This window comes from Pomacea canaliculata, linkage group LG2 (assembly GCF_003073045.1).
Source record: "Pomacea canaliculata isolate SZHN2017 linkage group LG2, ASM307304v1, whole genome shotgun sequence".
NCBI classification, from domain to species: Eukaryota; Metazoa; Mollusca; class Gastropoda; order Architaenioglossa; family Ampullariidae; genus Pomacea; species Pomacea canaliculata.
Window position 1 is genome coordinate 15098748 of NC_037591.1, and position 15742 is coordinate 15114489.

The 15742-nt window shown below is 37.5% G+C and overlaps 2 protein-coding genes across 2 annotated transcripts; both read left to right on the forward strand.

Annotated features, from left to right (window-relative positions):
* The first annotated feature begins 82 nt into the window (after positions 1-82).
* On the forward strand, positions 83-9138 carry LOC112558040 (YEATS domain-containing protein 2-like). The gene is made up of 10 exons (XM_025228224.1): positions 83-257; positions 1642-1750; positions 2648-2745; positions 3736-3825; positions 4185-4373; positions 4791-4894; positions 5421-5582; positions 6296-6407; positions 6795-6839; positions 7372-9138. The coding sequence occupies exons 2-10, from the start codon at positions 1657-1659 to the stop codon at positions 9136-9138; spliced, it is 2661 nt and encodes an 886-aa protein (XP_025084009.1). The 5' UTR covers positions 83-257; positions 1642-1656.
* A 116-nt stretch (positions 9139-9254) lies between these two features.
* LOC112557783 (YEATS domain-containing protein 2-like) lies at positions 9255-15721 on the forward strand. Its single transcript, XM_025227822.1, has 9 exons — positions 9255-9547; positions 9842-9918; positions 10305-10384; positions 10808-10946; positions 12722-12904; positions 13167-13279; positions 13688-13762; positions 14029-14093; positions 14229-15721. The coding sequence occupies exons 1-9, from the start codon at positions 9288-9290 to the stop codon at positions 14347-14349; spliced, it is 1113 nt and encodes a 370-aa protein (XP_025083607.1). The 5' UTR covers positions 9255-9287; the 3' UTR covers positions 14350-15721.
* Positions 15722-15742: the final 21 nt, after the last annotated feature.

Here is a 15742-nt window from a genome sequence, read left to right on the forward strand (position 1 = left end):
TCCCATTGTTTCCTTTACACAGGATTACAGTTAGGGGTTATGTCACCATTGTTGACAGACTATTAAAATCTCTGTTTTAATGTATGTTTCAATAATACCTATAAAGGTTGGAACAAACATGGAGGTCGAACAAAGGGACCAAAGGGAAGTCACTCTGATAAACGTGTGTGCAATGGCGGCAGGCATGTGTTAGAGACGAAGAAACAAAACAAAAGTATCACATATGTAGCCACAATTTGGTCCGTCGAGCTTGTAAGGTTAGTTTTTTCACAACCCATATCCATCATATTCGTTTACTGTTTTACACTTTTGCTTAATTTCCTTTTGTGGCCAGACTGCCAGCCTTTCTTTCGCTCACATTTCGAGAGGGGATTTGGGAATGGCAAGTTCTGGGAACTCATTCTGAGACAGGGAGCATTTCTTACAAGCCGCCAACATAATGTATTGCCCTACAACATTGATGCCACATCATTTAGACTGTTAAATGCATGCCTTTTTTGTTGTTCTTATTTTTTAAGCAAAGATGAGGGTCGAAGAAGCGTGGATTTCCCGATACAGTGACAGCCTTTTAATGTCTCGTAACAAGCTACCTGTACACATAATACTTCTAGTGCAGGGGTGGGCAAACTTTTTTGTTGCGAGCATGACTAGTTTGTAATTGAATACAAAAACGTAACATCGCCAAATTGAAGAGTGGTGGATCATAACTGACAGCAAGTTTGCATCTGAAAGCAATGACCTGTTGACTTGTTTTATTCACAGTAAAAACTTGCTCACAGATGTAACTTGAACAATATTGAAAATAGCTGGGCAGCAAATACTCTTAAACGCACTTATAAAACTCAACCAGTGACAGGGAATAAAACCTTTCCTTCAATGCATGATCTGATTGAAGGTGTATCAGTTCAGTTGTCAGGTGCATCATCACATGAAAAGAAAAAGGACATGATAATATGTTGAATTTTGATTCCATCCCTTAAAATATCTTCTTGGAACTCGTTTTGCTTCTGCGGGCCGCAGAAAACACTTAATTTGCCCACCCCTGTTCTAGTGCTAGATATTCTCTAATACGCTCTTTGCCTGCGTATGTGGAATTTTTAGATTCAGCGGTAATCTGTTACATGCATATTAAGATTTTTCCATTTTATGAAGTAAAGACTACGGAAGAATCAGAGTGGGGTTGAGAAACATATTTGCATCTAAATTGTATTAGGTTTCAAATAACTACAAGTGTTTTGATCGCGGAATGGTCTGTCCTAATCTTCGAGACTAATCTGAATCATTAGACTGAAGATTTTCATGATTGGTAAATGAATAATTCGTAAATTGTACAGCCCATATTAGATAGTGTCATCAGTAGAAATGCAGTGGACTATTTTTCTCATGAAATCACTTAGCTTCGATGCTTCCGTCTATCAATTCTTTTAAATTCTTTGTCCAACTTTCTAAAAAAAAAAAAAAAAATTAAGTGGCATGTAAGCTAAACTGAAAAAAATACAAATAATAAAACCTTGTTTCTAGCTTTTTTCTCATTTAACAGTTCAGGAGGATGTGATAAAATATATAACAGGCTATTATTGTGTCTCAAGCATTTTTGTTGATCCTTATTTCTTTTAATTATAAATGCAGTTAATTTATCAGTTTGGCAGAAGGAAAATGACTGGTAAACGTTCCTGTGTTGATTTGGATCCTGACTATGAAGACATATCAGAACATCAAGCAAAACGCCAGCGTGTCCTAGAACAAGATGGTATGTTCAGCAGATACTTTTTCAATTTACTCTGCAGTGAATTTTTGTTTTCACCAGTTGAGTTCTTTTAACATGATATTTTGTTGGTTACAGCAGAGGTATAGGGTTCTTTTTTTAATTTGATTAATTAACTCAAAAATTACATATTGTTAAAAAAATTAAATTTAGGCTTTAGATTGTGTACACCAGTGGTTCTTAAAGTATTTTGGACTGCGAACCACTTTACCAAAGTAAAAAATATGGTGGGCCACCAAGGCCTTCAATCACTCAGTACTGTGAATTTCAAGTTTAAATTGCCACATTTGTTTCATTGCAATGCAAAACTAAATGTACTTTTGTGACTGTAGTATAGTAATAAGTTTATATAAAAGTATATACATCACAAAGTACACACAAAAAGTAAAAATAAGGAAGTGCACTGCGTTACTAAGGGGTAATGGATGACATGGTTAAATGACGCAATGTTTGTGCTGTGACACAAAACCGGTAAGCGAGTGTTATATGCAAATGAGCTGTTGGACATCGATAAAATTAAAACTTGTGTGAAATCAATACTGGACTAATTAGCACATCTGGCAATTTAAACATCACTTTTCTGACATATAATGATTGTGAGCCGTGGACCACCTGACATGCGAGCGGTCCACAAGTGATCCACAGACCACACTCTGAGAACCACTGGTGTACACATTCTTTCTTATTTTAGTACCTCTTTGGCTTGGTCTTTTAAGGCCACTCAAATGCTGCTAATAATTTTGTTCTTTTATAATTTTACTAACTTTCTTGTGTCAAGTAGTTCTTAAACTTCTTATTTAAACCGGTTTTGGTTGATTGTGTCATGTACTAGAAACATACCTCCAGCTCAAGCTAATACATTCTCACATTTTCCCCTTTCAGCAAAGGAAGCAAGCTTGAAAAAGATAGAGAGCATTATATGGAGTCAGTTCAAAATGGAGACTGAAAATATTGAATCTGATGTCGTCATAATTGATCAAGTAAATATGTAACTGTAATTAGACTTTATAAAGAGAAATTGTTATGAAATATATCCGAGACATACAGATATATTTTGTAGTGTCTTTGTTGTAGGCATCAAGTCCTCGAAAGTTGTTTTGCAAATTAAGGTTTTATCTCCACCTCAAACACACTCTTGACTATTCTTTTAACGACTCATAAGGATTGCCTTGAACTGTCAAGGTCATGCTGTATTTCTGCTTTCTGGACCAAGCACTTTAGATAAGACAGCATAATCACTTCCCACTGCCTGCATTTGACAGCCGTCTATGTTCTAAAATTACATTTAGGAATGCACAACAACAAGTAAGCATGCTGTAGTGGGAGGTCTGGGGTTATGCTGGGCTATGGACAAAGCAGGACAAAGACTGCAAGTCCACTTCCTAAAGGTATTTGACCAGTGTCTGTCATTGACAAACAGACAACTTTGTGTAGTCAGTAAGGCCATGTCACATGCTGGCACCATGGTGAACGCTTGGGACCACGGCTGCTAGTGCTGCACACTGTCTGTGGGCCTCAGTGGTCACTGCGGCAGGAGACCAAGACAGGTCTAAAGCATCAATGAAGGGATGATTATGTCGACCCTCATCTAAACTTGAACACATTCCACTTGGGGGGTCATGTAAGAACATATTTACAGTGCATTATCTCCCGTTTATTTGTGACATCCATGACATAAGGGCAGCTGTAAATTTTGTGTCAGGGTTGTTTCATAGGCTGTTTGTTTGATGGAGGCATTGTGCTAAATCTGATAAACTTTGGAGGAAGTTATTATTTTTTTTTCGCCAGCAGCAATTTTAAGATTAATAGCATAGTTTACAAAGTATGGTAATCCTAGAGGGACTGAAGATATATGATTATATAAAGACTTCCTTTAAAATAAATTTCTGATATTTTTTCACATTTTAGAAGGTGAGAGAGTCAAGTTAATATTATTTTCAGTAAATGTGTATTTTTATCAAATGCAACAGCTGCTGAATCAAGCTCGATCTATGATGGACCGATTGCGGGCTGTCACTGTTGCCAGCTATTATTCACGGCTCCAGCAGAATCCTGGAAAAGTAAATTTACAGTTTAAAATTTGTCGTTCACATCATTGTATCCATTATATATAATAATCATCTTGTAGGAAAAATACACATACTAGCAGCAAGACATCATGATTACTAAATGAATACATCTTGCAGAGAGTCCTGTAACAGTAATTTTTAAATTACAAATGAGAGTAACCAGTGATAACATATCTTTGCACATTTTTGCCATTTTAGATAAGCTGAAATGTTGAAATAAATCGAAAATATAATTTTAAAGAGACATTTATGAGTAGATTTTGTTGTGCATTGAATCTTCACGTCTGAACTTTTTGACTATAATGTACTAAATCAAAATCTCTGACTTACACATTTTCTGTTCTTTTCAGACTTCACAGACGTCCATTTTCCCTGTAAATGCCATTCATCCAAGTGTTAAAAAATATCTAGGAAAGGCACCTGTGGCCACGCATGTGAAGACAGAAACTGTCACATCACCACACAAAGATGACAAAAACAGATTAAATAGTGCGTCTGCTCCAGGACACGTGCCACAACAGGCTTCAACAAATTTAGGAGTAAGTGTATTAAGCTGTTTCTGAAGCATACCTAAACTTAAGTGCCATTTTCTTTTTGCCATATCAGAGAATGTAAGTTCGATAGAAAGTAAGAAGAACCTATATTTTTATATATGTAATTAGAAGGATTTTCTTGTAATTCTCTCTCTACCACCCTTTTCAGCTTTTCCATCGATTTCTTCATATTTAAAAGCGTTTTACTATTTTGTTTGAGTTTTACACAAACACATATTTTCATTTGACACAGTAATAAGAGGCAAGAGCTAAAAATCTTTCCTCATAAATTTGGTTCTAGTTTACATTCATTATCATTCTGATTGTTAAAGGATTTTGCATAGCTTTCCCATTAAACGTTTGTGGGATAATTTTGTTTTGACACGAGCTTAAATCTTCATGAATCATTTATTCTGCCTGCAGCAAAGCCAATCAGAAACACCAGCATTTAGCTCAGAGTCAGCAGATGTAAACAGGGGCTCCAGATTTACCGAGAAGAAAACTATTGTTGTTGGCAATGTCTCAAAGTATGTTTTTTTTTTGTTGAGTCTTTCCAGTTGTTTTGTAGATAGTTGATGGAAAAAAGGAAGAAGAGAAAATGTTGAGTAGATATGGTACACAATACACATGCATGTGTGTATTCAAATCTGTGTGTGCACAATATTATTATAGGGAACGAAAGATCTAGACAAGATGCTGAGGAGGGAGTAAGGATAGTATAAACTTTTTTTTCTGAGGGGCGGAGAGGGGTGGATTAGGTTTAGGGGTTAAAATAGGGAAGGTGTGGGAGTATGAACCATATCAATACCAGACAAACCAAGTGCAATGCTAAAATTAGTTTGTGAGAGATTTTGGGGTTGGGAATCAAGGACACTTGTTCACAGCACTTCAATTTCTCCTAATGGCAAAATTATGTGTTTGTGTGTGTGTGTGTGATAGAGACTTTGTAAGGAGCATTTGGTGCCTAACTATTGTGTGTGTCTCTATACCTTTGTTTTTCCATTCTCCCTATTCATGTGAGAAAAAAAGCTTATGTTTTTTTTATGCAAACAGGCACATAACAGACAGACAGCGAGAAGTCAATGACCACTCAACACACAAGTGGATGGTGTATGTTAGAGGCCCAAGAGACAATCCCTCCATCCACTCTTTTGTTTCAAAAGTCTGGTTTTTTCTTCATCCCAGCTACAGACCTAATGATCGCGTGGAGATAAGGTAATTCTGATTAGTTTCATTCTTAAAGTTTTTGTACATCAAGATGCTGCTGATATAGATATTATTGTATTTTTACTTGTCTGCATAGTTGTGAGTGTGATTATGTACTATATTAGTCAAATATTTGTTTGTAAAATATTTTTTTATCTCAGTGTCTGTTTCACTCTTGAATTTGATGGGTGCTAGGCAGATTGGCTTATGTGCTTGTATACATTGCAATTGTATTGGTCTCATTTTACACTAAAAAGTTGAGCAACTTGGGATCATTAAAAATGGGTTGCATGTGAAGTCTTGCAAATATGTCTTCATTTGCCAGTCTCAAGTGCGTCAGCTTCACTAAGTTTGGTCTTAATAGATGACTTGCCACTTGAGACCAGTACTTGTGGGCTTTTCAAGATCCCATAAGCATAGCAGCTAAGAGCAATTTTTGGAAGCTGAGCCTAAAAATTTGGGCTCAAAGTCTAGTTTGAGTTAAGACTTCAGATGCAGTCTGTGCTCAAAGCTGTGCTAAGTTCTTGCATGCAGAAGATAGGCCGTTATAATTCTCGTTCCTTGGCAAGTTATATAGTGCATCCAAAAAACCATTTTGAAAGAAAGAAAAGACATGTAGTTTTAATTGAAATGATGTAAAGTTGTCATCTTTGATTTTTAACTGCCTTAGCAGTACTTCGTGCATTTGATCACATTTTTTTTTTCTTTTGCTTTGAACAAAGCTCACCCCCATTTCACCTGACCCGTCGAGGATGGGGTGAATTTCCAGTCAGAGTCCAACTACATTTTTGGGATGAGCGTAACAAACGTGTTGACATTATTCATAACTTGAAGGTAAATTTCTCTTTAGAAACCAAGATAGTAACTTGCTTCCTTGACCTTTTTTTAAAATCAAATTTAATTGGATATTTTATTTTGGTTTTTCAATCCATTTTTTCCCGTTCTTTTATCTTCATTTTTGTTATCTCAGTCACTGTACACAAGTAATTACAAGTGTATACAGAACTATACCTAACTCACTTTAACACTCGTTGATTTATCCACAGACTTCATCTCTCTCTCTTTTTTAAGCAGGTGAGGAAAATTTATAAAAGGAATATTTCTGTGTAGATTTGAATTGCTTATAGAAAAAATACATTTTTAATGTATTTAACCTATGCTTATGCCCTGACATAGACAAATATTTATTATTCAGTTCCATTTTTTTTTTCTTATACGTAGCTGGACAGATCATATACAGGCCTGCAAACACTTGGTGCTGAAACAGTAAGTTGAAAGTTTGGCCCTTCTATAACTGACCTATGATCATCACAGTGTGTGATAAACATTTGTATGTTCACAGATTCACAGAAAGAACCTTTTTAAATTCATTACTTTATTCCTCATTCCGGAGGAAGTCATTTTCTAAACACTTTCTAGAGTTATTAAACTGCAGTAATCTGAGCTAATGAATTGTCAGTACTTAGATGTAGTGTTCACAATCTGATAAGCTTTTATGATTTCAATACATTTTATCCTTGGAGTTCAAATATTCTAAAGGTAGGATTAGATTGTAATAGATTTAGTTTCCTCTTTTCTGTTGTTTTTTTTTTTTTGTTTTTTTTTTGTAATTTGATCATTTTTGGAATTTTTTTTTAAAGAGTAGTTTTTTGAAAATTTTGCACACATAGCCATCTGGAGTTTTATTTCCTTTTGATGCATATGCATACCCAAGTAGATGATGAATAATTGATTTTAGTGCCACCACCTCATTTGCCTTTTCTCCTTAATTTTTTTTGGTTTCGTGTTTTAAACTCAGGTTGTTGAGATTGAGCTTCTGCGAGAATTTACAGGAAATGGCTATTCTAAATTACACCACAGCCTTTTCTCAGATTCGTGCTTAGAAGAAACTGTTATTAAAGAGGAGAAAGAAGATGATGGAGTAGAAGTACAGACAGGAAATACTGAAACTTGTGCAGACGTAGATGCATCAAACATGAGATTAAAGGATGAATGCCTTTTAGACTGGGTCTCGAAAGAAGTGGAATCAGACAGCACCAGCTATCCATGTGAGATTACATCTGCCACACACAAGACCACAGAAGTCACCATAAAGCAAGAGCCATCTGAGCTGATTACAGGGTCTCACAGCAATATCAGTTATAAGACCAATGACAGCACCAAGGGAGAACATATCATGATCAACAGATTCAAGAAACCTGAGCCACTTCCTGTATTAGGGAGTGAAAAAGGAACTGTTACTGGTAGGGCATCAGGAGACACTGAAGCCATTCCAGCTAAAAGGAATGATGGAATAGAAGAAAATGACTTTGTTGGTGATGATGCTTCTGCATGTGTGACCAGCAGCAACAGTGCTCCTTTTGCCAGTCAGAGTCTCCAGACTAATCCTTGTCTTACTTCTGTGAAAGTTAACCTTGGAGAGACAACTCCAAACACTGTAGCATCTTCACCACTAATAATGCAAACTACTGTACTCAGCAAAAGCAGTCTACAGTCTCCAGAAACTTCACAGCCATCTGTCATATTGGTAAGCACAGCTCCGAGAGCACCAGTGGTACCTCCAGTGAACTCAAGTGCAAGGATGGTGTCTCTGTTACAAAGACCACAGTCTGTAGTGGTACCCAGAAATGTTCATGGATCACCAAGAATGGCTGTGCCAGTTTCAGCAATCTCAGGCAGCACACTCAATCAGTTGCATGCTAAAAGCAGCTTATCTGATGTAAATGCTCCAAAGGTATTGATGCAGGTTACTCCAGCAGGCCTGAAGGTCATCAATACTCAAAAGCCTTTGGCTGCCTCAGCTGCCTGTAATTCTCTTTTGACTCCCAAAGAGATTGTGGTATCAAGATCTACACACACCTCAAAAATTTCACATTCTCTTCTACCTCCTCAGCAGAAGGTTGTTGGAAGGCCATCAACTACAGCAATATCCACAAACTCTCTTCTTCCTTCTCAACAGGTGGTTGTTGGAAGACCAACGACTTCAGCAGCAACCACAAACTCTTTTTTGCCTCCTCAGCAGATTGTGATTGTTAGACCACCAGGCAGCCCATTAGTTTCAAACTGCCTTTCTCTACCTCAGCAGACCATTTTGACAAAGCCTGTGACTCACATTCCATCCAGAACAGAGAGCATTGTTAGTGGCACAACTGTTAACAAAGTGTCTTTGCTCACCTCACCCATCACTGTTGCAACTAGTGTTCAACCTTCCAAACTGCCAGCTGTAGCTGCAAGAACAGTTTCCCTGCTAAAGTTAAATGGTCCCATACAAAATCACAACAAGCTTTCTGGTTCGTCACCAGCTGGATCAGGTGTTGTAACCAGTTCGTTAACTGCATTAACACCTGTGGTTACATCTTCTAACTCATCTAAAGTTACTCTTGTTCTGCCAAAATCAAATGAAAGACCAGTGCTTCTTAACTTTGACCTGTCACAGATAAGAGGTCAAGGACTTATGCTGGATCCTGTCTCTATTGACAAGCCATCCAGTTTAGGTGCTTCTTCGTCACAAAATCAATCTGCTCAGGGTCAAAACACCAAACCCATGGCCCGACTCCATACCTGAGTGTAAATTCTCTTTCCACATTGAGGAATTCATCTTCTACTAGTTTGTCACAACCTCCGCAGCAAGAAAGCACATTTTCTGTGGTAGCAGCTCTCACCAAGCTGAAAGAAGCCAATGAGGTGAAGGAACGTGCTGACTCCCAATGTAGCATGCCTCGAACCCGTAGGTGGTTTTCTCCAGATCACATTTTGTTGCCGTCCTCATCGCAGCTCTCTGCACCTGGAGATGCCTTGGTTTGTGTCTCTTCCACCAGTGTAGGAGATGGCCAGCTCAAGATTAAGCTTGAAAATGAGTTCTTTGACAAGCAGAGCATGGAAACAGAGAAAAGAATCTTGGCCTGGAAGGATAAGAAACAGAAGGTGCCAGAGTGCAGAGTCAGTCCTCAAGAACCAGTACTGTCAAGCCTCAGGTAATAAAAATTCTTCATTAATAAACACTGCAATTAGAAATGAATTTGAGCAAAGTGAAGACCATTTAAATAAAATGGTTGACTAATGTGCCATAAAGCGCACTAGCTCTTCATTATAAATAATATATACACATACACATTTTATGTTTCAAGAACAGTTATAAATTTATGACTGCTGTGTTCTGTATATAACTTTTATCTATGGCAGCTGTTACAAGTTGTAATTAGTGAATATATTATTCTCTGCAAATATGGATTAAGCAGTGTGCAGCTTGTTTATTTCATCCAAAACAGACTGGAGGATTATTCAGACCTTCGTACTCTCATCAGAGCTGCTGTTATCAAGCATCCTTTGATTGACATTGAATCGGGTATGTCAGATTCCATTCACACAATTATCAGTTACACAAAAATTAAAAGAAGCTGTATTTTCCATGTTCTAACAGGTGACACAGGTGGCTTCTTTTGTGCACACAGCCACTCCCTTCCCCACAATGCACACACCCACACACAAGAAAGCACACTTCCCTTACAATGATAAATTTACATTTTTTGAACATTTCCTTTTTTAAAAAAATTAACTTAATTACATTTCCAATGTAGCTAGTTCAGAACTTGTGTAATTTCTTTCCCCACTCATTGCTTACTTTAACCTCTTGATGACCCCCTCCTCCAATGATGAGGTGATAAGATTTGTGTCCCATTGTGTCTGTAAGAGACTGTATCTGTCTTTGTGACTCAGATTTTTTTTTTCCAGACAAGTTTACTCGACCTTATTGTGCACAGTCCTGGGAACAGTGGGTGTCTTGGAATGTTGGCAAACAGCGAGCTGCAGAGGTATATTGCTTTTTTTAAATACATTACAGAATGCTTAAAATAAAGCAGGATTTCTTGATGTTAAAAAAATTATCTCTTTCCACCCAGACTCCTTCCCTGTCCTTTTACCAATAGTTTTTTTATCAACATACATACTGTGTGATGTTTCATTTTGTTTGTCAGCCATTTGGTATTTTTACTTTCCACTTGTCTACTTCTGGTTTTTTAACTGTCTTCATAACATGCTTCATTCGAAAGTATACATATCTATGTGTGTGTATACAAATGTGTACTCATAGGCATGTGTATATGTGTGCGTCAATATATTATTACTTTATAATTATCATAGCTAATTAAATTATTCCTTTTGTTGATTTACAAGATTTGTGTTGGGTTTGAGTCAGTTAATTACATTTTTATGGGTGTTTTTTTTTTATTCCCCAGTGGACAAGGGCAGCAACAGTTCGAAAATACATTCAACGTCAACTTGGGGCTGAGAATAAATTTAAAGGGGAACAGCTATGGACTACCCGGCACATAATGCAGTGGTGTCGTTTGTATGGCCAAAGCCCACATCAGCCAGGTGAATTTGATGAGGATTGACTACTTGACTAGGGAAGATAGGGTTGAATGTATGAAATGAAAGTAGAATATTATATTATATACAGGTAGTCCTCGGGTTACGACGGTCTCGAGTTACGTCGTTTCGCGGTTACGACACTCATGATAGAAATCAGCACCAGGTCATAAAGTTGGCAAGGAGTGACTGACTTTGCTTTTTGGGGGCAATGCTGCTGGCGACTACAAACTGAAGCCCATGCTGGTGTATCAGGCTGAGAATCCAAGGGCACTCAATGGCATTTCAAATGGTCAACTACCAATCATCTGGAAGTCTTATAGGAAGGCATGGGTGACACTTGCAGTGTTTGATTACTGGTTCACCAACCATTTTGTGCCAGACGTGAAGCGGTATTGTACCTCCAAGGTACCTCCTTTAAGGTGTCGCTAATTCTGGACAATGTCCTGGACACCCTGCCCATCTGGATGACTTTAACCTAATGTCAAGTTGGTTTACCTTCCACCTAATACCACTGCCTAATACAGTCTATGGACCAAGGAGTCATTGCTACATTCAAGGCCTACTACCTCCGAAGGGTCATTGGTAATGCTTTAGCAGCAACTGAAAAGAATAAGGACTTGACTCTAAAGGACTTTTGGAAAACATACATCCTTGATGCTGTGAATAACATTGCTGATTCCTTGGATGAGGTTAAGCAGACCAGTATGAATGGTGTGTGGAAAAAACTGTCCTCAGTTTGTGAATGATGTCACAGAGGTCCAAGAGACAGTGACTAGCGTCATAAAGAACGTTGTTGATATGAGTAAGACAATGAATCTGGAGGTGGAGGAGGATGATGTCACAGAGCTACTGGCATCTCATGGAGAGGAGTTATCTGCTGAGGACCTTATTCAACTGGAGAAGCAGATGACAGAGGAAGAAGAAGACATACCAACCCAGAACCTAAGAGATTTACAAGGCAAGGCTTGGCAGCAGGTTTTGCCCTGATACAGGAAGGGTTGTCAAGGTTTGAGGCTGAGGATCACAACATGGAAAGGTACACTAGGGTTGGCAGGAGTCATGGATTCCCTTAGGTGTTACAAGGAGATCTTGGAGGAGAAGAAGATGTTCTCCTTCAAAACTAAACTGCAGCAGTACTTCAAGAAGGTAGAGAGGCCTGCAACAGATCCTGTACCTGTATCCTCTACCTCAGCTACCTCTTGACTCAGCTGCCCCAGTATCTCCAGCGCCTTCTGCAGCTTCCTCCCAATAAGCAAGCCTGTTCTCCTTTTGGAATTGTTATCTTTGTTTATTACAGTACTGTACACTGTTTATTACTGTTACAACTCTTACAGTACAGTATTTCATTATTAAACGTACTGTACTACAATATTTTACTGTACTTATGTTTATTGATAATTATGTAGGGTACTGTGTTAGGATAGGTGTTTGGATAGGCTAAGTGTTTGCAGTATGAATGGATGATCCGACTTACGTCGAAATTCGGTTTACGACGCCGCGTAAGAACGGATCCCCGTCGTAAGTCGAGGACTACCTGTATAATATTATATAGTCTTAGGGACTTTATGAGGCATTATAAAGATCTATTTGGAGAAAGATGTCAGAGGTGAATTAAGGTAAGATTAGTGGAAATAGCTCTTGTAAAATTTGCAAAATTTGACTTCTGAACCAGACTTAAAGCTTGAGTGTGTACCCATGGTATACGTTTTACACAAAATGTTTTCGGCCACACTGTCACATCTTGTTTGAATATGTTCATTATACTTAAAAATCTGCAGGCGGTCAGATTGTTTCATCACAGACATGTGAATGGATGAGTGAAGAAGAGGATAAGGAACAAGATCTTGTAGCCAGGAAGTTTTCCACACTTTCTACACCAATAGGATTGCTTACAAAGGTTGTAGAGGAGGTCCCTGACTCTGATAGTGACGATGCATCAGAAATTGATATTGTTTCCACAGGTGGGGATAACTGCTACTTTATTTCTTTAAAAACTGTAGATAATGTTTTTACAGCCCCATTAAATATCACAAAGTCACTTTATATTTTTGTAGAAGTCATCATATTTGTGCATCCTACTCTGTTTCATATGTGCGTGACAGGTATTTCACCTGATTTCAGGCATTATTCATCTATTAATAACACATATTCTGGGTATTTGCTACATAATTCCAACTGCTTTTGCACTAATGGACAGATTTAAAATTTTTTTTGTAAGTACAGTTGCTCCTAAAACAAAAGTGAAAATTAAGAAAGCCCAAGGAGAAGATCTATCAGGAACAGAAATATTCCCACCTTCGGAAGAAGCGACCTTTGTGCAACAGACTGCAGCAAAGGTTTGGCACTTTTTTTTTTTAATATTCATGTTTACCTTTGCAGGGGTCATATCTCTGCTTGCATGCATTTCTTATGTATACATTCATGCATTACACACATATATACATTTGTATATGCAATTGTGTTCTTGTATTCATTCCCTCTTGCGTGTATTTATGTTTGTGTGTGATTAGCATGGATGTGTTTGTATTGGTTTGGTCTGAGGAAGTGCAAGATCAGATGACCAATTGATATTATAGCCATTTCCTTTATAAAGTTTGCCTCGTGTTTAATGTCTCTAAAGCAAAGTTTGTTTGTGGAAGATGTGGTTTCATGAGTAAATTTTTTTAGAAAATTACAAGCAAAATTATTATCCAATTTAACACTTTGAGATGGAAAAAAACAAAGTGATGTCCAATTTCTTTCAGATTGGTGTGAAGTTTTTGCCAACACTGATGCAGCCCAATGTGATGACACACACTTGTGAAGATATGATCTATGCAGTGAGTATAGAAACAAAGATCATTCTGAGATGTATCCTTGCAAGCTTCTTTCGAAAACGTCACATTAATACTTTTCATTTCAGTGGGTCCCTCTTTTACTTTGAAAGGTCCTTCTGTATTCATGTCACTGTTCTCAGTTTTCTGCATACATGCACATACATTTTTAATATATAAACATAATAAAACTGAGAAGCTTTTTTAGATTTGTTTTTTTTTATATATATATTTATAACACTTTTGGTTTTTGGTGTTTTTCTTTCCTGCAGGCCATGCTTGAATTTTCCAGTGAAATTTTAAGTGATGCCTGTGCAGCCCATGTTTCATCAGACAAGTAAGTGCAGTAAAAAATTTTTCACCTGCTTCCTTGTGAGAAAGATACATGGATAAGGAAATTTGTATCTGCATTGTAGCATTGTAAAAGTCTGCCCCTGTCTAAAGGAGTGATTATGTTTATTTTTATTTGCAGGCCACTACACACTCTGACAGTTCCTGATGTTTACCAGGCCTTGGTTCACATGCCTTTTTCAGCCTTGTTTACCAACGAACACTTGGGTTCTCAGGAAGAGATCTCCTCTTGTAACAGATGATGGTGCTTTTTCTAGTTTTCATGTTCTTTAGCCATGCAAAACATTATCTATGCAGACAGATTTCAATTATTCTCCCACTGTTGTTCCCTGTGAATCATCCTGGAAAGACTGCTCAGCAACAGAGTGGTGCTCTTCTGTCATGCTTGAAAAGAGAAAAGGGTCAAAACAGGAGACAGCTAACAAGCCATGACCAAAAATGTCTGACGAATTCATTCCATCAAACTTTGCCAAGCTGGTGCCAACAGGGAAGTGAAAGCCTTATCTGACATGGTCTAAGTAAATACTGATGTGAAGTTATTCACCTGAGAACCACTGTTAGTCGGGTGACTTTTAACTGACATTTAGTAATATGGCTTAAAGAAACAGAAAAAAACAGATTTAGTTTTTAGAAAATATGTAATGAAAGCTTGTCTAGTCCAAATGAGAATGAAAGCCTGTGGTCTGTATGACCATGAAAGAATTTGGCCCAATCAGAAAATAATAGAGCTCTGGAGAAAGAAACGATTTTGAGTTTTGCAAGTGACAGTAGACATTCCTTTCTTCCGGCACTGTTTGCTTAAATGCACCAGTTTGTTTCACAAAGCAGCTCTGTTTTCCTTGAAATGCAGTTAGTATGGAGGTGCTAGAATCCGGAGAAGTATACTTAAATTTCCCAGCACTTTCTGTTTCTTGTTTCCATATTGTCTTTCAAGTTCTCTTATCTGCCTGACTATCTGCTATTGAACTTACTTTATGTCATTATATGAAGTATACTGTATATTTCCATATTTCTGTCAGCAGTTTTGAGAGAAAGTTTTTTTTGTGCTTTTTTTTTTTTTTTGGTAAATGCAACTTCTGTGTATTTATAATGTTGACCATATTGAGTGTATTTATACGAAAACACAGCTGCTTTCTGCGTACATGAAAGAGGGAGAAGAGAGAAAAAGGTCTGTGTATGTGTGTGTAGTCACGTAGTGGGTCTGTGTGTGCATGCAAACATACACTTTTGGAGGGAGCTAAAAAAAGGATTTGCTTGTGTAATGTTTACAGAAAAATGATCAATATCCACATAGGAATATCATTACATTGGTTAGGCAGCAAGTAGCTAACTACAATTGTGTATGTGGGGATACTTTACATTATTGCTGAAATGAAAACTTGGTCTTCATCAGTGTGTTAGATATGCAGTGCATGTCTCAGTTCATGTGCATGAATGCTAATGAACCCTAGAAATGGAGGGGGAGAGAAAAAATGCAATATAAAAACACAGGTTGTAAGGAATGACAATGTTTTTTTAAAAATGCAAGGTCCCTGGTGGATTTGTTAGTTAAGGAGTGGTTGTACATATTAAAAGTTATGTGTCACAGGGAAATGTAAGAGAGAGGAAACTGTCTTCATGAGTAGTGTTTATGAC